We start from the raw sequence: 24094 nt of genomic DNA on the forward strand, positions 1-24094 counted from the left end.
ACTGTGAAAAAAAAAAAAGAAAAAAAAAGTGAAGAAATAAATAAAAACATGTGTGAAAAAATTTGTTAGGTACGTTTTTTGTTTGCTCTTAGAAATGACTTAGGTGACTCGAACTATTTTCAACAGGCCTCGATATGCCAGATGACCGGAGACCGGAGGTGCTCGAAAGCCTACGACTCTGCTTGTACCGGGGCCGATCAGACGAAGCATGGGAAGAAAAGAAGAACTAGCGTGTGCAAGAGTGTAAATAAATCAGGGGTAGTTCGATCCCATCACTTGAATTTATTCCCCGCGTTTCTCTTCTCTTCCTTTATTCGGTTCACTAAAGTTAACGGCTGCTGCCAAAAACGGCAATGTTTGCGCGCTAAAAAAATAAAATCAAAATAAAATCGAGGAATTTGATTTACACTTTTGTACGAACCAAAACTCGCGTTAACTGCTCGGTACTTAGTTCAACCATTTACTATTTACAGAAGCCCAGCAGCACTCCCCTGAGCACGGCCTTGCATGCCGGCACAGCACCGATATAGCGATGATTAAGATTATTTTCGTAGGTTGTGGTAAGCACACAAGCAGAAACCTACCGCAAAATCTTCAACGAGAATTTACGTTAACAAAGTGGGAGTGTAAAACTAAGTTAAGCAAGCGTGATTCTCAAATATTTTGTTACCTTTTTTGTTGGCATTGAACCATTAAGAAATCAGGAAGTAAATAGAAAAAAATCAACTAAACGTATAAAAACAAAACAAAACGAATTTGAGATCACATTACAATTACTAGATAATCTATTTATTCAATCCTACGTTAAGAAGTTAGCATATTCTTTACCCTCTTCAACTTGTCTGATCAGCATCAAATCTAATTGATAAGAAAATTCAATTAGGCGGGGTAATATCGTGCTATACACATTGACACACATGGAGGGCCAATTTTTTAATCTGACAGAATTAGCTGGACAAATTTTGAGACCTGGAAATATCGCTCTAAAATTACGACTCTCTTATACTGACAGCCGTTATGCCAAATATTTTTTTTAAACGTAGCTGAGACTAACGGCGGTGATACTCAGCCAGTGAGACAATTTTTTTAAATATATATATTGAACCAGTATATGGGTCAGTATATTAATTGATCTGCTGGCCATCTTGGTACTGAGTCTCATGGCCATGACCATATTTTTAACCGGATATGGAGATACTTAAATATGCGACTGTCACGCAAGTTTTTTTTTCTATTCAACTGATACTTACTTTTTTTTTTGTTTAAAATACTTAACGGACGTACGTGCACAAGAATCAGAACGCATGGAGAGTTATATTTGAAGTGTGTTTTAAAAATATATCAATGATTTTGAAAAACATTTCTTTAAAATGAACTTAAAGTTAACTGCAGATAATCGTACAAGAAACGGGCTTGAATCAAGTCAGTTTCACATCAAAAGAAAGTCACGCATTAATTATAAATGCAAACCTGCAAGATAATTGCTATTTCAAAATTTAATTTCACGGTTACGAGCTTTCGTACCGACATGCCCAGAAGATTTATCAGACTGCTGGGACAGGGTCAGATGCTTACTACTTAAATATCGGACCTCTGAGCCAACAGCATAATTGTTGTCAAAAATATATTCCTCGTGTTTATCCATAAACACAATTGATTTGCAACACACTCTCGATATTCTATTATTTACAGTGGATCAACTCAATTTTATTTTTGCGTTTTATTTTTTAATTTTACAAAAATGAGCCGGTGCATTTGACAAATAATATCATTCAACATAATTAACAAAAAATGGGGGGAGTACAACCAATTCCTACTTTGGAACCCTACAGAAAAAAAAAGAACACACACACAGACAAAACAAAGCACAAAAAAAAAAAAATCCGTATTGAAAGGTTTTTTGACGCCCCAAGGACTCTCTCAGCTCGTAAAGTACGGTTTCGACTCAATCAACTATCGCCTCCTTTAGCACTGTAAAAGGCAGCTGGGGCGATGAAGTGCTCTTTCGCATAAAAAAAAGAGCTTAAAAAACAAAATAAAAATCTTATAGGTTTTTTACGAAGAACCCCTGTAGGGGGTGCTTAAAAACATTTTTGGGTGCAAAATATAGACAGGCCGAAGAATCCCTAGGAGTCCTTTTACGTCCAGATGTTTTTTAGAGTGGATGTTTCGATGCCTACTCGGCTCTTCTACAGGGGTAACTGTTTCGATGGCCGTTGGGGAGCAGTGTTTTGGGTTTCGTCTTCTTTTACGGCTTGGTTGGCCGGCCCCCATTTTTAATTATTCCACCCAACCAGAGTGATCTCAGCCACAAGTTCATATGCAAACATAATTAACGCAACTAAAACTCGCCAAAAGCAATACAAATATTTTATTAAAGTGTCGAGTTCATTCATGCCAAACTGTTTAAAAAACAAGAACGAGTCCTTTACTACTGTAGTAGGTGACAGGTTAAGAATTCAGGAGTAACTGCTCCCACCTCTTTCCAGTTTACCAGAGCAAACACTGGAGATGGGGTCGCCCTCTCTCCAACGTTCGCTCAGTTAAAGTGGAAAGAGGTGGGAGGAGCTTCCTCTGAACTCCAAACCTGCCAACGACTGAAGTGTCATCCCCGAAAGGACATCATAAATGTTTCCATAACTACGGAAGCTGCCAGCTCTGTGTACCGTTCTTCACAAAAGTACACGTCGACCAGGAGGGGTGTTGACATTGCCGAACTTGAGCTTGCAAAAAGCAGTGTGTTGAAAAGTAACTCATGGAATATTCAATTACCGTATTTATTCGAAAATAGTCGACCTCTCTATGAACCGTGCCTTGCGCCCTGTCTTTCTCTGCAACGTTCAAGACGAGGTGATCGTTTGAGATTTACGGAAGAGCTGCACGGCGAATGACGAGGCACCGATAACGCCGCAAGCCAAAAATGAGATATGTGTGGACATACACTTGTTTAATCCAAACGTTATCTCTGCTTCGCTATATTTTCTTATTTCCCCAAAACATTTAAACTAATTTTTATTTATTTATTTATTTATTTCAAGTACCCTCCGGGCCAGAGGCATTACAGAGAGGAGTGGGAGTAGTAAGGCAATCAGATAAAACACACCGAAACCAGGTGCCGTCGTTGATGGGGACGATAGGCTCCGGAAGGTCGTTCCAATTCATAATAGCGTCTGGAAGGTAGAATGAAGGTACGCCGTTGAGCTGCATTTGGGCCGGGATATTTTGCAGGGATGATCGGACCTGACGTGGGCGGGTGAAGAAGAGAGTGGTGTAAGGTGGGGTTGGAATACATTTTGCGCAAAAAATAAAGGCGGCAAATGTTACGACAAATAAAAAGATTGTGGATGTTAATTGAATTCAGTGTTGTACACGTTCCTCAAAAGAAAAAAAAAAAAAAAGGAACGAAAGTTTGTTCTTCGTTCCTTCTGATTTCTGGAACTCGTTCCCGTTACGGTTAAAAAAAAATGGAACGTATCTTTACACATACGTTACATTTTTATTTTGCTGATTACCATATTTAGTTCAATCCAGCAATGTTTTTTTATTTTATCTATCCCATGAAATGGTAACATACGAACTTAAATGTCGCGATGGAAGGGCACCAGGAAAAAAAATCAAGCGGAAGCAAAATTTTATTTTCATCTTTAAAAATCTCAGCTTTTAACCATATTCATGTTTGTGTTAGGCGATTCAGACGAGCCCAATGTAAGGTTACCCTACATCGCACGAGCGTTTTACAACGATCTCACATGTTTCAATCAAACAAAGTCCCTTGTTCGAACTTAACAACAGTTGCTTCTCGATGTTGTTGTCCGCACGACGAACAAGTAAAGGAAAAAGTAGGGCTTTCGCAAGGTCAGTCTTGAAAACTACAAGTCCTTCTTCGTGAAGGTTAGATTCGTCGTCCAGTTTGAAGGTGGGCGACAAGTGGAGAAAGAATAAAAAGTAATTTTTGCGTAAGGGTGCTTTTAATAACTACTAACTTTTTTTTTGTTGTAACTTTAGGTTTTTGTGGAAATTCAGTGATGGTTGTACTCGGCCTTAGATTTCTTAGTGTATGAGGACTCGTGGAAGCAACGAAAGTAGCCGAGTTTGAAACGTCCCAGTTTCTGTGTCTTTTCCTTTGACTAAAAGTGTGGAGTCGCGAGTAGCGCCTACTCTTGGGATGCGAAACTGACATCTAGGAGTACTTGTTTCTCAGTAACAGTTTTGACATCAGTTCCAAGAGAAACCTGCCGTTCCAGCCTAGAAGATTTGTCATCAAGTTTGATGAGGAGCTCGTGTATTGAATTAAGTTGCTCTTCTTGCTGAACGGTCATTGGTCCAGAGTCTGACTCGATATCACCCAACAATGAGAACGAGGGCCACAGCACACTCGCACATTCGCGAACAAGATCGAGGAGAGCCCGGGGGCACGAGAGAACAAGAAAGTAATCCGTGCTACTTTTCATATAACGAAACGGGTACCGTCTACATACCTGTACGAAAACAAACATAACGGGGTCAGGAACTTCTGCCGGGCTCACGCTTCCGTGCCCACTGAAGTGGCCGTGATCGCTGTGATCTCTTTTGTAGAGATCACAGCTCAGCCACAGCCTCAGCCCCCCCCCCCCCCCCCCCCCCCCTCCCCCCACGCACAAGTTCCGGGCGAAGTTTTCGTGACCTGGGATTACCTGGGATGTTCTGATACCGCTGATGCTGATAAGATTTCCTAACTGTGGCAACTGTACTGCGCGATACGCGTAATATTACATTCTGGCTGTGAACTGTGTTCTATTTCGTCGCCGTTCGTCGTTATTGCCAGTGAACTTCAGTTCGGATCACAGAAGCACGAATCAGGGAAGCCAACAAAATGAGAACGATGGCTGTGATAGCGGTGATACCGCGTAACGCCTCTTGAGAATTTTCCCGGAGAAAGGTAACCATGTCGCAGTGTATCGCGGGCGACCCTTTTGACCCGTCGCTAGCTATCTGCCGGAGCGCAGCTTCCGCTCAGCTATGCGTATTTTGGGAGTTCTACGCTGTGGTGGCTCGTAATAAAGTGATACGTTCTTTTACTAAAACCAAAGTAGGCATTTCCGAGTCGTTGTTTTCCGCCGCGGTAAAAAAAAAAAAAAAAAAAAAAAAAAAAAAGGAAAAGCCAGACAAGCCTTTCCTGCTTTGATAAAGACACAAATAAGCGAAACAAGCATATTCGCTAAAACATCATTCACTAAAACGTCATTCGCAAAAATGACCAATATTCGCTCAAACGTCATTCTCTAAAACGTCGATTCGCTCAAATGACCTCTTTTCGCGAAAATGTCATTCGCTAAAATGTCCGATTCGCTCATGTGATATGAACACCCCTCACATGTAGCACGCTTTCGTCATGGGACTTTAAACTCGTCAAACACAAGGTTGAGACCGAAGTTCACGGAGCCACCGATTGTACCATCACGAAAATGACTTTGCGCTTTCGTCGCCGGTGTCCAATTGGCGCGCTCTGCGAACTTTCGACTCCAACTGTGTGTTTGACGAGATTATAGGGCCCTTGATATGGACTGACGTGTGTGTTCCAGGGATCAGAGATCAGAATTACGGGTGGGCAGTAGCCGTATGAACGCATGCATGGACCCCTGTAAGCTGAAACTTTCGACTGAGGCCGAGGTTTTTGACCAACTAACCAGCGTGCCTCACTTTAACTTGACCCAACGACTATAGGTACTCGTGTCGTAGAACGATGCCCCGGAACTGCGACATCCTCAGACATTACGTGTGTGAACGACATATATTTTATGCAATCGGTGCTCCACACAACTCTTGCACGCTTCCGATTAACGATTGCGTTTGCGCAGGGCGAAATCATATCTCACGGGTGCTACAGGCCATCGATCTCGAACACGCGATCAGCTGTTGTTATTGGTTTCTTTGAGGTCAGGAAACAGCTGCCACGTGGTTTTGTTTCCATCGGCGCGAACGCGGTCGCTTCCTCCGCTCCTCAAAGAAAGCGCGCCTCGATCAACAATCAAGAAACAGGCCGATCGCACCTCGTTTCGTATGCATTCACAAAGAAGCACATGCACCCGACTGTGCGAGAAGCGAAACGTCGTGCCTGTTTTGCAAATTAGTCAAAAGTTAAAAAAAAAAAGAAAAGAAAGCGGCAATCGCAGGTTAGCGATCGCAAGTCCACGGCGCCTCTATCTTTTTGTGTTGAGAACAACAGTCAGCAGTCGGTAGGTCGGAGATGGGGAACACGTAGAACATGCCCGATTCGTTAAAGTTGTAAACAGATGCACGTCGGAACGTTTATATGGTAAACGGAAGTCCGATCTGAGGGAAAAAAAACAACAACAAAAAGGGTTGAACTTGCACCTGTTTTCGAGCGCGAATTGCGTCTAGAGCAGAATTGTTAAAGCACTCTCTTATCTGAACTTGAAACGATGACACTCAAGCTTTGCTATTTGTTCTTGGTAGTGCGACGAGCATTACATCGTCGGAATGTCGGCGTTTATTAACGTCGTTTATTATCGGATTGATGTTGTAAATGGTCATACAAAAGTCGCCAACTCGTGTAGAGACAGGTACACGCCAATGACTCGTAGAACAGAAGACCCGAGTGCTGACTTTTTGTTTTTAACTTAATGAGAAACATCAGGACGCAACAATAATGTAAAATAGATTTTTGTGGCATCCAACCAATCTTGATAGCCGCTTGGAGTCTCGTGCGCCAGTGTCTTTACTCCCTCTCCTATGCGGAAGTAATAAACCAAAAATTAAAACCTAATTTGCAAAAGCGTTTTACTGGTTCTCTTGGGATGATTCGTCGGAATCACGTCGCCGATCAGGAAACTCTACCTTCGGCCCAGCTAAAGATATGAAGCGCTCATAGAGGCGAGGCATTTTGATATCAAAGACCCGACCACTTTATAATGTTGTGCACGTTATTTGCTTTCGCGTTTGCCTGCCGATTGGAAGACTTCCGCCATATAGTTATCGCACTTCTCAGAGTCACTGGCACTGGGCGCAGATCTACGACAACTGGACCATCTTTTGTTTCCCAGCAGTACGAGTGGGAATGTTCTGTGACGGTGTTTATAGTCTGGCGTTTTTATTTTTCTTGAGTCCAGGGTTTTGATAATCCCGGCTCGCGTGGACGAGGAGCTGTGGACAGATCTGGTTTTATTACGGAACTCTAGAAGCATCTTCAGGTCGAGACCTTCTGCTACAGATATCGCTGCTGAACAGATTCTCACGCGGTAGGATGCGACAGTCAAGATTCACCATTGTTGGAAACAGTCTACGGAATATCTTATTCCCCGACGCCCTCTATCTCATATATTCCTGCGTGGTAAATGATTTCCTGAAGCGATTTGAATCTCTGGAATATGGAAATGCGGTCACAGTTCAAATCTACGCGCCTGAAGTTTAGGCGAAGCAAGAGGCTGCTGGATAGTGATTAAGGAAGTCAGAAAGAACCGAACCCTGCTCAGCGTCACGTTGCTTTCAGACAAACAATTTAAATTCTACTAACGTAACGCCATACTCGTGCGTGTTTATCGTTGAAGAAAATGTCTTTCTTTTTTACTCTATAGTTCACGGTGCAGCTGCTGCTTTCTAACAAAACAACTACAACAACAGCAACAACAACAACAGGAACACACACTCGAAAAATGTGTCCGTCTGCTTTCCCGCAGAGGACCGAGAGAACCAGTCACCACGATCTGCGACAGGAACTCGGAGAATGACGAGGCTGAGAGGATCTGTAGACTTACCAATAACGTCTACGATGTGACACTGAGCGTGTCACAATTAAAAAAAAAAGAAAAAGAAAAATTTCATCTTGCCTTGATTATTCTAATATTATGTCATTATTATTATTGTCAATATTATGGAACAAAATCTGTCGTGCGTGCGTTATGCGTGTGGTATGATTCGTCATGGTCAATTACAAGGATCTTGGGGTGGTTTTGGATGCGTTGCACGCAAGACACACTCATGTCGTCCCCGCTTTTATCAGAATGATAGAGTCTAGTTCAGATTTATTCACGAGCGGAGTGTGTGAGGAGTACATGTTTGAATGCGAAGTTTCCATCGGTTTTGCTTCATCCGAGGGGGCGTGATCACCTGGAGTTCTTCGTTCTCTTGGATTGCGGCGGCCCATTCTGGTAAATGAAGTAATTGACGGGACATATGACGTCCAAGTGATCTACCCATCTCGTGATGAGCGTGTCTATGCAATCCGCAACACTGCGCGCGCCGAAGGACGCCTCCTCCTGCAGGCTCCCGTTAGTCGTATAGACCATGGGTGGCCAAGCTGCGGCTTGCGAGCCGCATGCGGCTGTTCGTGTGTTAAAGTAGAGCTCACGGCCCCCCCCCCCCCCCCCCCCTTACTCCCCCGCCTCCCTCCCGGTCACACGATCACTTCCCCAAAAAGAGAAATGGAACACGTTTTAAATCGAAAGACAGGTTGCGGTTTGGTAGTCTTGTGCTACCAAACCGCAACCTTATGTATACAGTTGGACTGCTTTTGACTCGGGTAAATCGAAAGTAGTTCGAGCTTCGTTCCTTGCTCCAGACAACAGTTCAGAGCTATAAACGTTGGGCTGTGGATCACATGGTCAGGGGTTCAATTCCCACTGCTTGAATCTCGGTGATTGCGATTGATTATGTTTAACTATGAATAATTACGACTACGTATGCCTCCCATGTTCTTTGTACGTTTATGAGTTGCCTACTACGGACTATATATGCTTTATGTTGCTTCGGCTCGCGTGTAACGCTTTTTCGTTACAATCAAGCGTAATGCCTTTTGCAATAAATCCTGTACACAATCTGTGTTGAAAATGTCCGGAAAGACTTTGAATAAGAGACGAACTATGTTTAGCTAGGCGAATTTTTCAAGTCACCCTGATGGAGGTGCCTTTTATTTTCAGGCTAATATGGAGATTCTTTCTGACTACACCTAAGTAGTTTTGAGAAACGTTGGGTATAGGTCTTAGTTTCCCAAAAAACACCCAATGCGAGTAGCCACCCCACCTGCTTCTAAAAGCCTCCCTGCCTGCACAAAAAAAATTCTAAACGTTTTGCTGGGAGAACCCGGCTTCTTGAGGGGTTCCCATGACGGTGGTACTAACCCACACGCTGCAGACAGAGAAAAGAAAGGCAGAGTCCAGAAGGGCACAGCGTCAACAGACCCAACGGACCAAAAATAGACACAACGAGCCTCTTTCGTGAAACAGCACGGCGAGTTAGAACTCAGTAAATAATAAAACACAAAGAAGAAATGGCGGGACTCAATAACAGGTTGGCACATCAACCACAAGATACGGAGAAGTAAGTGATGCTTTTTTTTTTTTATTTATTAGAGCGATTATCATAACCTACGCAATACGTTTGAAGTAACGGAACTGTAAGGACCAATACAATTCCGTGAAATTGCGGCCCTCCATAAGCCCATAACCAACTAGAAAATTTAGAATGAAAACATTATTTGAGCCTGTACTCTAAAAAAAGTCTGTGCGTCTACTTTCACGTACAACACTTGGAGAGCCAATCAGCGCAACTTACGGAGACAGCTCAGCGAATGACGATGCCAAAACATATGTTCAGACCAAAAAACGCAGTCTGAGTTGTGACATTAAACAATGCAAAACGTCACGCTTGCATTGCTTAATGTCACAACTCGGACTGCGTGTTTTGGTCTAAACATATGTTTCGGAATCGTCATTCGCCGAGCTGCCTCCGTAAGTTGCGCTGATTGGCTCTCCGAGTGTTGTGCGTGAAAGTAGACGCGTAGACTTTTTTTAGAGTGTGTTACCAAAACAAATATGGTTATATTTCCCCAACTTTCCTCGCCTAAATAAAATAACCTGCCATTGTTGTGTAACACGATTAATTGTTTCGCTGTATGCAATTAAGTATGATAAGCGGCAGATTGTTCACTAACCTAAAGAACACAATAACGAAATAAACTTTAAGGGCCGAGAAGGTACGCGGAATTATTGGGTTACACAGGCTTGCTCATTTTGATTTATTTCAAGGAAGAGAATTCGATCTCATTGAGCAGAGCGTCGTGTCAGAGGAATTACACCCAAGGGAAGCGATGCGGGCTCCACCGCTTGAAAGATTTAAGTTCCGTCGGCATCTTAGTTTAAGTTGCTTATGTATTTACTCTAAAAAGTTAGCTGCAATAATGTATGTTTAAATAAGTTTGGCGAGTAAAATGGCTTCCTCAGTGCAGATAAGGCCACTTGAATTATTGTTATTCTGAATCGCAGGATAACACCGAGCAGTGAAGCACCACTGAGAAAAAAAATGGGCTTACTTACGATTTTATCTGGCGATGTTAAATAAAAATAGAGCTAATAAAGCATAAAACGATAGCGACCAAAATAATAACCCTTGATTATAGATTTGTTCTTTGATATAATAAATATAATCAATTGCCAAATCACAAAAAGTGCAGAAAATTGTTTTCCGATGTCTTGTTCAATGAACGCCATTGGCTGGCAGCAATGAGCATAGAAATACATTTTTTTAAATTATATAGCTCGAGGATATACTTTATGGCAGGATGCACAGTAAATCTATAGCTGTGTGACGCAGGAAGTTAAACTAAATGGGGATTTTTCCGGTAGCTATTAGTTTACACTATCGGCTTGACAACGCCGTTATGCCGCTATTTAGCCCTAACCCCCCAACTTCTTTAAGGCAGCGCATTCTCAGTAGTGTCTCACATCACCATTAACAGTCGCATCGATCGTTCAAAAACCCGTTTATCATAACTCTTAGTTAGAATTAGTCAGAAGGTTATAAAATTTACAAGAGGCCTTTGCAGCAGTTCCAGAATATAAAATGTGCATCCTTACTAATTTCGAACTAGGCTCGAAGTACCTCCTTGTTTAAAAAAAACTAATAAAAAAAAAAAACGCACTGCGCGGTGGACCCGTTAATAATTACGAGTGGAGGGGTGCGGGTTACAGTCTAAAAACAAACGATTTTTTTTTTAAATTTCGCAGATTTAGATAGACTCCAATATAGATTTGAAAGTGTCAAGATAAATATAACCACGCATAATGTTATTTGCAAATATTTATAAGGAACACAAAGCACGCTTCTGACAAACGTGAGAAAACAAAATGTCCGGAGACAACATTTCTGGGTGCACGCCTGAAAAGATTAACATCATGTTATCACCTGGTCGTTGGGCGAAGTGGTTAAAGACACGCACGGTAACCGAACGGAAGGATACCATACTGCCGACTATCGCTATTCCCTTTGCTGGTCCCGGAATGAATCCAGGACCCCTGTGGTAAAACCAGTCAGCTGGAACTTAAACCACCGCCCAGATATTAACGTTTTCCACGAGAACTTCAAAATGCGGGAAGCTTTGCTTCCGGTCAGGAAAAGTAGAAAGAGACGAAAAAAAGGGGCGCTCAAAATCCTCCGACGCTTTTTGCTTGCGTGCTGGAGATGTCTAAAGCCCGAGCGCCGGGACTGAACCAGGGCACAAGACAAGAATCGCTCGCGGCATAATTGAAGAATACGAGGAGTGCACTATGCAGCGGCGATTTCTCGAAGATACTATCCAACTAGGCTTCGACGATCGGGGACATCGGATTAGCCACGTTTGTTTTGCTTTCGAACGAGGAGGCGGGGGTCGCCCCGAAATACTTGGTCGCCATGGTCCGTTTCCTGTTTTCCGGGTGGAGGGACAGGGCTGGACGGCCAGGTAGGGAGAGTGGTGCACCGAGGGCCAGATAATGTCGCCAGGACGTGCAGCAGATCACCGCGGTTTTTGTTATATAAAGGGCGGCCCCCCTTGTTACCGAAGCGAACTCGTTCCCAGCTCAATTCTACACCATGAGGTTCCTGGTGAGGTTGCATGTCTGGTCTTCGAGGTTTGGTGGGGGGAGTGGGGTCTTGACAACTTGCTGGGCCGAACATGTTTTTAGGTTCTTAGGAGTTGATGCTTTAGAAGCGTTCTCGGCGTTATGAGTGAATGATGCAGCGGTTTGAAAGTTTTGAACTATTCGGTGTTCGGGGCTGGGCTCCGTGACACGGGTGTGCTGCGACCATTTTCCGCTCCGCGCCTGTTTTTACGGAAAGCGCGACTTTTCAAAAGTTTTTTGTGGAAAGTTTTTCAGGCACCGAATGTTCAGTGACCGTAACTACCCCTTGTTTTGATAATTTATGTTTTGTAATGAAAAAAAAAAAAAAAAGGGTATCTTTTATTTAAGATTCTTTGTTCATGTCCCGAGCAATCATTTGTCACTGCTGGTCTGCAGCTCTTGCTTTAAATCCCATGCACTGTAACGTAAAATGATAAGCTTTGTTGTAGTTTTGATAAAGTTCAGCGTTACGAGCACTACTTTTTTATTTTCTATTGAACAAAACTTGTAGCATACTCTTTAAAATAATAGCAGTGTTTTGGAGTTTAGTACCCTGGTTAGGCCTGCATTAAATTGGAGATGATAATAGCGTCTATTTATTGAATGTGCTCTAAATACGAATGTGAGAATAGTAGATTGAATCAAATATAACTGCGTTATTTATAGCCTTCACAATGCAAAAGGAAGCCCCGAAAATTGGTTATTTTGAGTGTTGAAGCTAGTAATGACACTGCTATATTCGCTTCGATCTACTATTAGCAAACCCCTAGTTCTGGCTATATCATATGCATAATTGAAATTAAGCTAGTTTAGATACACATACAATGTAACCTTTTATGTGATTGTAACATCCAATATGCCAAAAGGTTCTTTTTAAGGGGTTGTAGATCAGTCCCACGTTGTTATTCGTTTGATAACAATGGGCAGTAGTAGGTCAGCTTTTTACCGAGGAGTAAAGGACAGAAAAAAGAAAATCGGTATAATATGCATAAATATGTGCGGGAAATATCGTCTAGCTTCCTGATAGTCCCTGCCTGTTCTTCTTATAGCTGTGGATACTTTTAAGCCATGTAACCGGCAATAATGACTTCGTCTAGCAGTAGACTTCGCTCGCTAAGTGCAAATAGAGGAATATTTACTTCTGAGTAGCATCAGATCAACAAGGAAGTATGTCCTTTGAATACAATAACATATGTTTTCTATATCTGATGCCCTATTCGCTATAGTCAGGTGTCCTTGAGATAAAAGTTGCATTTCTATTGCTTTCTCAAAGACGACCTGGAATACCCGAAGATGACGAGACACACATGCAGGTTGTCGCTGTTGCTGTCTGCGCTCTCGTGGCCACTGCCTCTGCTGGCGGATATGGCGGATATGGCGGATATGGAGGAGGCTTAGGCGGCGGCTACGGAGGTGGTGGATTTGGACTTGGTGGATTCGGAGGCGGTCTTGGCGGAGGCTACGGAGGCGGTGTTGGCCTGGGAAGCAGCGTTGTTTTGCTCGGTGGTGGCGGCGGAGGCGGACTCGTGAAATCAATTGCCGGGCCAGCGTTCCTGGTCAGAAGTGTGCACCACGTCCACAAGCTTCATGGAGGAGGTGCTGTGCTAGCTCACACTGGCTTGGGCGGTGGCTACGGTGGTGGCTTCGGAGGAGGTGGCTTCGGAGGAGGTGGCTTCGGAGGCGGCTTCGGTGGTCTCGGAGGCGGATATGGAGGAGGATATGGCGGCGGATACGGACTTTACAAGAAGGGCTAGAAAACATCACAGTCACCACTTCTTTAATGGTAAATATTGGCTCTAAAGCCAGATTTCGTTGTAAATCCAAAAACGTAAACAACAAAAAAAAAGTTTTTAAATGACGAGTGTTAATAAGCGTCTGTAGCACAAATTTTCATATTGCAGCCTATTGTGGAATGATACTTGATATCATCTGGTTTCTTATCTAGGAAGTAGAAAAATCACATGAAATAAGAGTATTTTTTGCATAATCAAAAGTCAAGCAGAAAATATGCAAAATACGGTAATATGCATTCCAGTAGAACATAATTGTTGACATAAAAAGATGAGTAAAAAATAGCTTTATATATAGTAATCATTTATGCAGACGCTCTGTCACACTTCAGACGAAGAGGCGTAGACATAGCTATCTATCGTCACTGGCAAGATGCGCAGGTCGTCTCTTTTGGGATGCCAGGCTTGCAGCACGTGCTCGTTGCCCTCCGTCGTGCTTTGGCAGCGTGTGCACTGCCCAAGCTCACGAGACGCCAAGGTGTTATCGAAGGTACGAAGTTCGCGCTGGAGCTGGAGCAACTGAAGGGACCTGCTCGATGTTCTCATCCTGCCTGTGACTGCGACAACAAAAACAGCACAAGATAACGTGGAGACTAGGCAGTAGTTATGTGGGGAGAATTACTCAGATGTCAACTCTCGAAACATCGTTAGTGGCTCTACTTAACGCGGAACATTTATGTTTATTTCCAGCTTAAGAAAGCACAAAAGGAAATGACAGAGTCATCATGGAATCTGGCAACTGTCAACCGCACTGGGCGGCCGGACTGCAGTCTCCTCACCGGATTCACGATGCGGGTAGAAACGATGTAAATAAAAAAATGACAGCTGTCTTCCCCATGAACATACCCGGCTTTGGAATCTTTCATTCCTACCGTTTGTTGCTTTTCGCCCTTCAGTTTTCAATTCTCCGCCCCAAGCAGAGGCGCACCATAAAGCCTGCCTCTGTAGCTAGCACTTTGGTTGAAAGAAGGCAAGACCCGTTCGGTCGTCTTTCGGGCAACTCGACCGGCGGCTTGGACATCACCACGTCGAATGATTAGGGGTGTGATGAGCTAAATTATTGTTACTGACTGCCTGTAATAGTAATCATAACCAATTGGTGTTTTATATACGCCATATAAAAGCACACCTTCCGGCTTTTTCTTTTTAGAAGAAGGTATGCGGTCATTGACAGTCTGAAAATGCATAATTTGACAAGCCAGTTCCATGTTCATCACTTCAATAGAGATATTACGTGTTTCTCATCGATAGATGTAACCAGCTTCCAGGGAGTCTCGTGAGCAAAAAATGTTTAGGTTCACTGCGCTTTGCACCCCGTAAACAAATCAAATTCACCAAAGTGAATTTGAGCTATAGTAGAATTATATAGGCACCTTGCTTCAAAAATGCCTCAGAGCGAGTTGTGAAGAGGTAAAGCAACACTTAATAGATAATGCAAGGCCCGTGCACATCTCCTCACCCGCCACCACAAAACTTTAATGCCCGTTGCCCGATGTCGGAGCACCGATTCGACAAAAAGGTATGACGCCATTCTGCGCTTCGTGCTATGGTCTAATCAGTGCATCGCGTTGGTATAAAGTCAAGCCAGGTGCACTGAAGTTTTGGGGTGGGCGAGGTGTGCACGGACCTTGTGGTATCTAAGCGATGGTGACTGAGAAAAAAAAATGCAAGTGGCTAAGGTACGATTGATTTGCATAAATAAATACGCATGCCCGGTGTTTCTTGAGGATTTTTGACTGCAGTAATCACGTTACCCAATGCCAATATTCGAAGCGTTATTTGGTTGAAACCAAGCGAACGCTTGAAAACAACCAAAACTGAAAAAAAAATGAAAGACGTTTACAATTCTCTGTAATGCCAAATTAGAGCGCAGCTCTTGTGGAAGAGAAAGAGAGGGTACGGAGGGGACGGTATGCTTCTCATCCCACTCCGTACCCTCCCCTGCTCCTCTCCTGCTCCCCTCTCTTTTAGCGGGAAATTTTCAATAAATTTCCCACTAAATTTAGCGGGGAAATTTTCCCACGAAAGTAAGCAGGGGCATTTATCCGTTAAAATTAGCAGTGAAATTTGCCCCGCTAAATTTAGCCTGAAAATTTTCCCGCTAACTTTAACGGCGAACATCCCATAACGCAACGCGTGGTTACGCCGCCGCCGCCGACGACGCCAGTCAACCCAAAAACAAGCGCCTAAAAGCTGCGCAAAAAAAAAACAAAAAAAAAAAAAACAACAAGAACGTCGAACAGTTTTTAAGGTATGAGAAATGTGGGCGTTGGTGTCATGACAATTTAAAATGCAGTTTAGAGCCCCAAACATAAATATGTGAGTCATCCATGACCAGTACAATTTTCTGTGTCCGTTTTTTTCTTTTTTTAATTTCGCGAGTTTCTTGTTAGAATGTAGGAGGTGTGATTATTTCACAAAATGGAAATACGACTGGAATAAAAAGTTAAAATACATACAAAAAAAAAAAAAAGAACAGCTACACATACATAAACGGTCGATGTATCTAAGGTGAGTTAGAAACAAATAAATTAGCGAAGGCATCAGCGATGCCGGGTCAGGGAAGAAAAAAGGAGGGGGGGGGGGGGGGAGGAAGAAAAAGAGGGTACGCCTCTCTTCAGCCGCTCTTCAACCGTTTTTCGGTCTATCTTCAGCTGTTTTTCAGCCACTCTTACCTTCTCTGACTACACACTCACGTTACATGTGGGTACTATACACTCCAAAAACTATAGTTTTGAAGTGTATAGTATGGGCAATCGCCAAATATGGGCCATCGCCCATATTTGGCTGGTTCGGGGGCTATTTTAGTGGAAAGCGCTGTAACTACATGGTTACCTGATTCCTGGGTCACTATTCGACCTAGGGTTGCAAGACCAGCTGTCCCAACGCGACTAACCGACTGCCGAGTTGTCGCCATCTCTCACCATGCTTGTAGTCCTGAGGCTGCATAAAGTTCGGGGGCACTGTACTCACCCAGGAAAGTCCCCGTTCCAACCAGGTGCACATGTGCGAGTGGTAACTGATCTCTACTACAGTAAGAAGAAGACGGAAGAAGCCATTTTATCTGCGAGAGACGCAAAGGGGAGGAGAATTGTGCTCAGTTTTACCGACGCTCGAAAAAGACCCAAAGTTAGTAATAGGCCGCCAGGCACGGCTCACTCCTTGAATTTCCAATCAAAAGCAGACACAGTTCGACTTAGGTGGATCGATGCTGCGCATGTAGCCTCTTTGATCTGGGATATCGTGCTCGTTGAGAGTTCGATCTTGCAAAAACTGTTTGCGAGCTAGAATATCCGGCGTCGCACCTAGTTTCCTGGATTCGGAGAAATACCCGGGGATGTACGGAAAGAATGCAAAATCGCAATGGACGTTCGCACGTGCTGCTACTGACGTCGGTTTTGGGTATAAAAGGACCATGCTCGCTCCTAAGGTTCAGTCAGCTCCAGTTGAAGTCAACAATGAAGGCCCTGGTAAGAAGTGCAACAACTACTTTTTTGTCTGAGGATATGAGTATTCACCTAAGAAATATTATAGATTTAAATGCTAGGGTAGCCCAGCAGGCTCTTGATATTAACACTCAAATTAGATTTCACTTTGGAGCAGTGTAATGTTCTAAGAAGATTGACTAACAGATGGCGAATATGTTGCTCAGGAAGTGCAATTTTGTTTTCGAATTCCTACGAGTATAATCATACCGCGCTTTCCATTGAGGCTACTGTCTCAGCCAGAGGATCCCAGAGGAAGGCTTAAAAATGGGGTTGATATCTAGAAAAAAAGATAGTAATATTTTTAGAACATTATATGACTAAAAAAGGCTACATTTATTAGTTAATTGAATTGTGACGACGAGCTGGGTTAGCACAAAAATTGTAATGCCGGAGCTTGGAAAGAAGCGGGTCAGAAACAACACGGACCTCAAAACCAAACGCAAAACACAAAGTTCGTAACGAAGATAAATTTGATTTTACAAGCCTCAACCTTATGTAGAGCCACAAATAGAGCACAAATGTCGATGGTGCCTGGATCTTCGCATTCGAGCTTGTCCCATATCTTCCCACGCTCCAGAGTTACAATGTCTGTTTATATGTTTGTAATTCACATAGTCATGAGTTAGTTCTTCTGTCACCTCGAATGGCGTTGAAAATGATGTAATTGAATCACATGCAACGAATGTTGAAAACAGACGTGGTCTTTACAGATATCCATCCCCTTACATACAGCATGGGCTTGCATTCTCATATAAACCTGTCTAAAGAGGAAATTATTGTCAGACTGCAACGCTTCACTAGACTGACAAAGATAACAATTGATTTCAAGCCTACCCTGCTTCCTGTCCTGCTGCAGATCTCGAGCATCTGTTTCTGCTCCCTCCTGGTTACCGCTTTCGCTGGCGGATTAGTTGGCTATGGAGGGGGCTATGGACCATACGGAGCATACGGCGCAGTTGGAGTCAACGGAGTTGGATTAGGAAGCAGCGTTGTTCTTCTCAACGGAGGTGGCGGTGCTGGACTGTCGAAAGTAGTGGCCGGACCAGCCTTCCTGGTCAGGAGCGTCCACCACGTTAATAAAGTTAGCAGTGGAGGTGCTGTCGTAGCACACACTGGTTTTGGAGGCGCATACAGGGGCGGATTTGCAGGCTTCGGTCCTGGTGGCTACGGCCTTGGAGGTTATGGCCCTGGCGGCTACGGCCTTGGTGGCTATGGTCTTGGTGGCTACGGTCTTGGTGGTTACGGTCTTGGTGGTTACGGTTTTGGAGGCTACGGGCTTGGTGGCTACGGGCTTGGTGGCTATGGATTTGGTGACTACAAGGGTTGACTGTATGCGGCCAACAAGAGCCCCCCCCCCCCCCCCCCCCCCATCCTAAGCATGGTAAGTAAACTTCAAAATTATCCACGTTGAGCTTCCCCTTGAATTCTAAGTCTCCCCCCCCACCCTTCTTCCTCAGCCCTGTGTACAAAAATATAGTATATAACAGCTTAAGGATGTACGGAGTGGCTTATCTGATTTATTTATAACTCATACGGCAAAGATTCGCAGGTTACAGCGTTGTACACCACCTCCGGAGTGTCTATATTATCATGTCGAAGGAAAGTAAAGCGTTTTTAAAGTTTTTGCATAATATAAACTCATATTAAAGCTGGTTTAAATTTTGATGATTATTTGGTATAACGCGAGTCGTGATACAAGGGAGAAGCACGCTAATTTGCTCCTTGAGTTCTGTTGTGGAAAATATGTTTTTAAGTACTCCTTTCTTCCTCGTCCTGTTTATGAAAGGAATGAGTTGCCCCCAAGTGTGACGCTTATACCGCTTTATTTGCAAGTGCAGTTGATGAATTTTTTTGTCACCAATGACTAAGCTATTTGTTAATTGTTGTTGTGCTTACTCGACTCATTGATTGTTTCTGATGTCTTATCATGCTTTAGCCCTCAAAAGTTGGCCGGCAGTATTCTCAAATAAATAATAATAAAAAACCTTCAGCCTTTCCACCCTGGTGAAGAAGGAAGACCAGCGAAGCTGTACTATGGTGGAAATAAAGTAATGGCCGTCCGCAAGTCGGCAAGCCAGAGTAGTAACATTGGCCAGAGTGGAAATGCTGGAAAGGTGGCTGTGATCTATGAGCGACGGCGGCAAGCAGACAACCGGCAAACACAACACTACAAAACACTCTGAACAGCTACCGCCATCTATGAGCGACGGTGGCAACCACAGTGCTTTGTCGACATTTGTTTGGTACCGGACACGATAATGGGGAAACTAGCCCTGAACAGCTCCACTGTAAAAAAGAAAAAAAAAGAAAACATTTTATGCTTTTTATTTTAGAATTCAATATTCGGCGTTTCTACCGGCGCCGCAATTCGATTGGTCAAGGAGCGATAATTTGATGCCTATAGGACTTGCTCCGCCTTGCGTTCCTTAAAGTGTTATTGACTATGAAGTTATTGACAGATGGTCTCCAGAAAACCTGAAGGTAAATAGAAAGAGCTTATCAGCAATGGAAGCGCGCAAATTGGGCTGTTCTGTGCTTTGCTTTTCTATAAACAGATGTCAGCATCGAATACGTCACAAGGCGGGTCACAGCCGGCTGGATCAAGCGGCTCAGCCATTGTCAAAAACGAGGGAAAAAAATTGGAGAAATTAAAACATTGAAAGTTGCCGTCGAATGTTGCTCCCGTCTTGTATTCTTTCACGCTTGTCTGCTTTCCAGTGAGAGTCAAGCGGACAAAAGCGGATCCGGAACAAACTATGATAAATATCTTGCGTGGAGTGTGCTTGATAGGAACATGCATATTATTCCAACGTTGTCTCGTGAAATCAGGTGTGCAGAGTTTGGCCCTATTGTCTGCTTCACTCTAGGTCAGACCGCAGCCAACGCTATGCGGAGCGCAAGTTCGTCTGCTTCTTGCACGCGGGTTGCGATGATGTCAAAACGCCGATCTCGCACTGGCTGATTGAACAAAATGTGGGTAGTCGAGCTCAGGGCATTTAGCATTGAGGTCTACCCACTGTCCTTCCAATCGGAGCCAATCAGAGCTCGGCGTCGTTCTGACGTCACCGCAACTCCTGCGCAAGAAGCAGACGACTTGCATGCTCTCCGCGTAGAATGCGATGGAGCCAATCAAGCAGCGCCAAAAGTTGCACCGTCACGGCTCTCGTTGTCTTTAAAGTTTCCCAGCAGCGACTAAGCCAATCACGCACTGAAAAAAAAAAAAAAAAAAAAAAGCGCAGGTCCCGGCGCATTCACTTTACGTTATTGGTGAAGTCGGCAAGAAGTCGGGTCAGACTTTAAGTGAATCTGAGTATAGACCAACTCGACTCTCTGACGTCACGCCACTGCGGGGGCGCTGCTGTCGGCACTGCACATGCGCAGACGTCTCACCTCAAACGGATCTGGGTTCTGCGCACGCGCAGTGCCCCCCTCCCCTCGGTGTGGGCAAACGCAGCTTGTTCGTAAACAACGTGTTCGTCGATAGAAGGCTTCTATCGGGACGACGAATATGCCCGCGTGGCGAATCAACCAAGGACACTAGGTTTGGTGTTTTCCATTGGACGCAAAGTGTTACGGAAGAGTTGTTTCATCATTATCAAAGCAAAATACGCGGACTCAACAAGACAACAATGACAGTTTAATTAGATGAAGAATACCGTATATCCTATAGAGGAGACGTATTCATTGCGTGCCAAAATGGGGACACGAATAAACATGGGCGAAAGCCGTAAACTCGCGAAAGAAACTTCTCGCATTCCAGCTCCCACCACCCAGTGGGAACATGTAGTACGAGCTGTAATACGAAAAATTCTCCACCGGTCTGAATATACTATACGTCGAACCCTGAAACCTGCGTGTGTCCGGAGAAACACTCATTGTAGAACTCCCCGCGGAACTTAAGTACATTCCCAATGAGTTATTGAAAACACACGTACACAGATGCACCGAGGAAGGCGTGAGGAGCGGAAAGCCAATCTTACGTTAAGTCCTGCCGCTATTCCATACGCTGGCGTTTCGGGGTTCACGATGAGCGAATGGAACACGCTCCCTGAAGGTGCTCTCAATTCAGAATCACCGACTCTTTTTCATCACACGCTACCTAAGCCTTTCTCCGTCGAGTAGTTGCCTGCATGGCATTACGATGATATGTTTTGTCTCTTTTGTAGTAAGTATTTTACTACCTTGGTGTTTATATAGAATTCTGTCAGTATAGACAAATAAATAAATAAATAAATAAATAAATAAATAAATAAATAAATATATATATATATATATATATATATATATATATATATATATATATATATATATATATATATATATATATATATATATATATATATATATATATATATATATATATATATATATGGGTGGTTTCATCTCAAATCGTGCAGGCAAAAAGGGTCAAATTTTTAATTTCGATGAAAAAAATATATGTCATGGCGCCTTTTCTAAAACCGCAGTCGACACAAACCTCAAGTTCGTCGGATTTTTCGTTCTCCACTTATGAATTTTTAAAGAGGCCGCGGCGAAAAGCAGTGTTTTTCACACCCGTCGTGGGTCGGATGTTTCGCTTGATCTCTCGCCATGGATTTTCGGTCCACATTATATTATTTTTTTTGAAGCACTCTGTGGACACATTTAAAAAGCTCCAATACCATGAAATAATTTTAGGCCTTTTGCTTTTTTTCTGTAAAAATGTCAAAAACGCCTCCTCGGTCAATTGATGACGAACTTTGACAATTAATTACTGGCGATCTACTTGGGTTACACCGATATTTTTTATGTCCACGAAGAGCCCAAAACACGCTCTTTATATTTATTATAAAATTCCTTGGCTGTATGAGATATCCTTTGCGGTACGTTTACGTTAATATTATGCAAAAACCAAAAAGTACCATTTTTGAAATTGATTTTCTCAAAAAACCCATTTTTTATTTTTTTTATTTTTTGATCAAATGTAGATATGATAGTTGTCTACACGAAAATCAAGCCTAGAAAGTGTATATTTTGTTTGTATGTTCTACATTTAAGCATCAATATCGTACAAAAACGTATTTTTACGGCTAGAAATGGACTTGCGAACTGCGCGTCTTCACAAGCTTGGAAATAGTTTTTTCTTTTTTTCAACATTCCCACATAAAAATTAAATACAGTATTTCCACCCTGATATATTTATTGATTATTTTAATTTTATTATTGGCGGCAAGCTACATCGGAGGAGTTCCAAAAAGAGAAAGCAACACTTCTTAACACACCAGCAGGTGTCGTAAATTTTTAACGTGTAGGAGTCCGCAGACGTCTTATTGATTCGGGGCCCTCATTGGCCTGCATGAACGTCCCGGCCTTTCGGAGCCAGCAGATGACCACGACCTTTTCGCGCTCGTTGTGTTAGATGGGACGGCCCGTGACAGTAAAGCGAGCAGCGCACCCTGTGTCACGAGGAGTGGAATGGTACGATTGTGTTGTTGACGCGGCGAACAGTGACAGCCACCCAGGAGGAGTCTGTCAGAGTATTGCACAAGGGAAAGCAAAGGAATCGTTGCCTGAAAGGATGAAGACACCACGGCCTTACAATGTCGACGGTCAACGACTGTTCTGCCAGCCTAAACAACGCCGCGGGCGCGCTAAAACCGACGGCGCGGGACAGAAATCCCGCAGACCCACACACGAAGATGGGCCGGTTTCGTTAGGGATGTGGGGAAATTTGAAACCAGCCATCCGTGCATACCGCCTGTTTGCCCTAGCTTCGAGCGCCCTATCCTTACCTTGAAACGGCCGTGCTCTCTCTCTCTCTCCGGGGAGGTCCGATAGCATCGAAGGGTTATCTATTAAACTTGAGGAAGAAAACGAGAAGGGAGTGTTTAAGTTTAATTATCCCGACCAACCCGCTCGTTCTGTCCTTATAAAGGGTTATCTCTTTTGGAAAGAGCAAAGCACGGAGACTGACATTAAAACGAGCGTGTTGGTAAATATACTTGTGTTTGTATTCTGCCCGGAGACTAGTTGGGTCGAAGTCAGCCTCCTTGTCAACTATAACCGTTTGTGAAGAGTGGGCTTCTCCCGAGATGAAACGTTAGCGCCGGCTGACGTGTTCTTTTGAAAAAGGGAAGGGGAAAGAGAAAGTTTGAGTAACTGCAGAAACTACCTCGAAAGCTCCTCTCCCGATATGAAGCTTGAATCATAGTCTCGGTTACCTTCTCGCGCATCGCCTGCTCGAATCTATTCTTCACTTTCTTTCGTACAGCCACTGATCCGCACAGCCGTCGTGGATGCGCGTAATAGAGGGAGGAACAGATTCGAGCATCATCTGGACGCCGTCATCCTGCCAGACTTCAATGTCGTGGGGCCGACTCGTGTGTGTTCCTTCGCCCCGCTGAACTTTGTTTCTCGGGTGCGGTTTTTTCTGAACGTTTTTTTTTTCAATGTTTTCTTACTAACTGTTTGTTAGCACTGTTCAGCTGTTGGGTTTATTTCGTCATGGCGTAGCGGCCTGGCGGTGATGTAGAGAGCGTGTTCGCACGCATTTGGTTGCTTCCCGTTTAGGGAATGCCCGGGGGAGTTGGTTTTTGTTCTTGCCATGTGCGACTGAGTTTTCCCGTCTTTATTAAATTATTGATTTTTTTTTTGTTTTACCTTTACGTGCCGTCGACTTCTTTGTCTGACTCTCCACCAGGCGTGGACCTATCGCCTTGCCACCGCTCGAACTTAAATACTTTATTTTATTTATTTATTTTTTTTAACGCAATTTTCGTTAAGATCGGAGTTGGGCAATTTAATTCCTATTTATTTATTTTTATTTCCTACCCCTCTCCGTGACACACTCTCTGTGCGTTTCGGACCATTTCTGTGTCACCACTTTTGTGTATTACGGAAGTGAAAGCACATTCCCTGGTGACCTGTGCGATGTGCGGTGAACAAGCCCCAGTGTTTGGTTTCG

At 43.6% G+C, this 24094-nt stretch overlaps 1 protein-coding gene across 1 annotated transcript; it reads left to right on the top strand.

The window, feature by feature from the left end:
• The first annotated feature begins 13180 nt into the window (after positions 1-13180).
• Positions 13181-18478, top strand: LOC115319433 (glycine-rich cell wall structural protein 1.0-like). Its single transcript, XM_040504586.2, has 2 exons — positions 13181-13598; positions 18108-18478. Exons 1-2 carry the CDS (start codon positions 13181-13183, stop codon positions 18476-18478), a joined length of 789 nt encoding a protein of 262 aa, XP_040360520.2.
• Positions 18479-24094: the final 5616 nt, after the last annotated feature.

This window comes from Ixodes scapularis, unplaced genomic scaffold (genome assembly GCF_016920785.2).
Source record: "Ixodes scapularis isolate PalLabHiFi unplaced genomic scaffold, ASM1692078v2 PGA_scaffold9__187_contigs__length_104089568, whole genome shotgun sequence".
In the NCBI taxonomy this organism is placed as follows: domain Eukaryota; kingdom Metazoa; phylum Arthropoda; class Arachnida; order Ixodida; family Ixodidae; genus Ixodes; species Ixodes scapularis.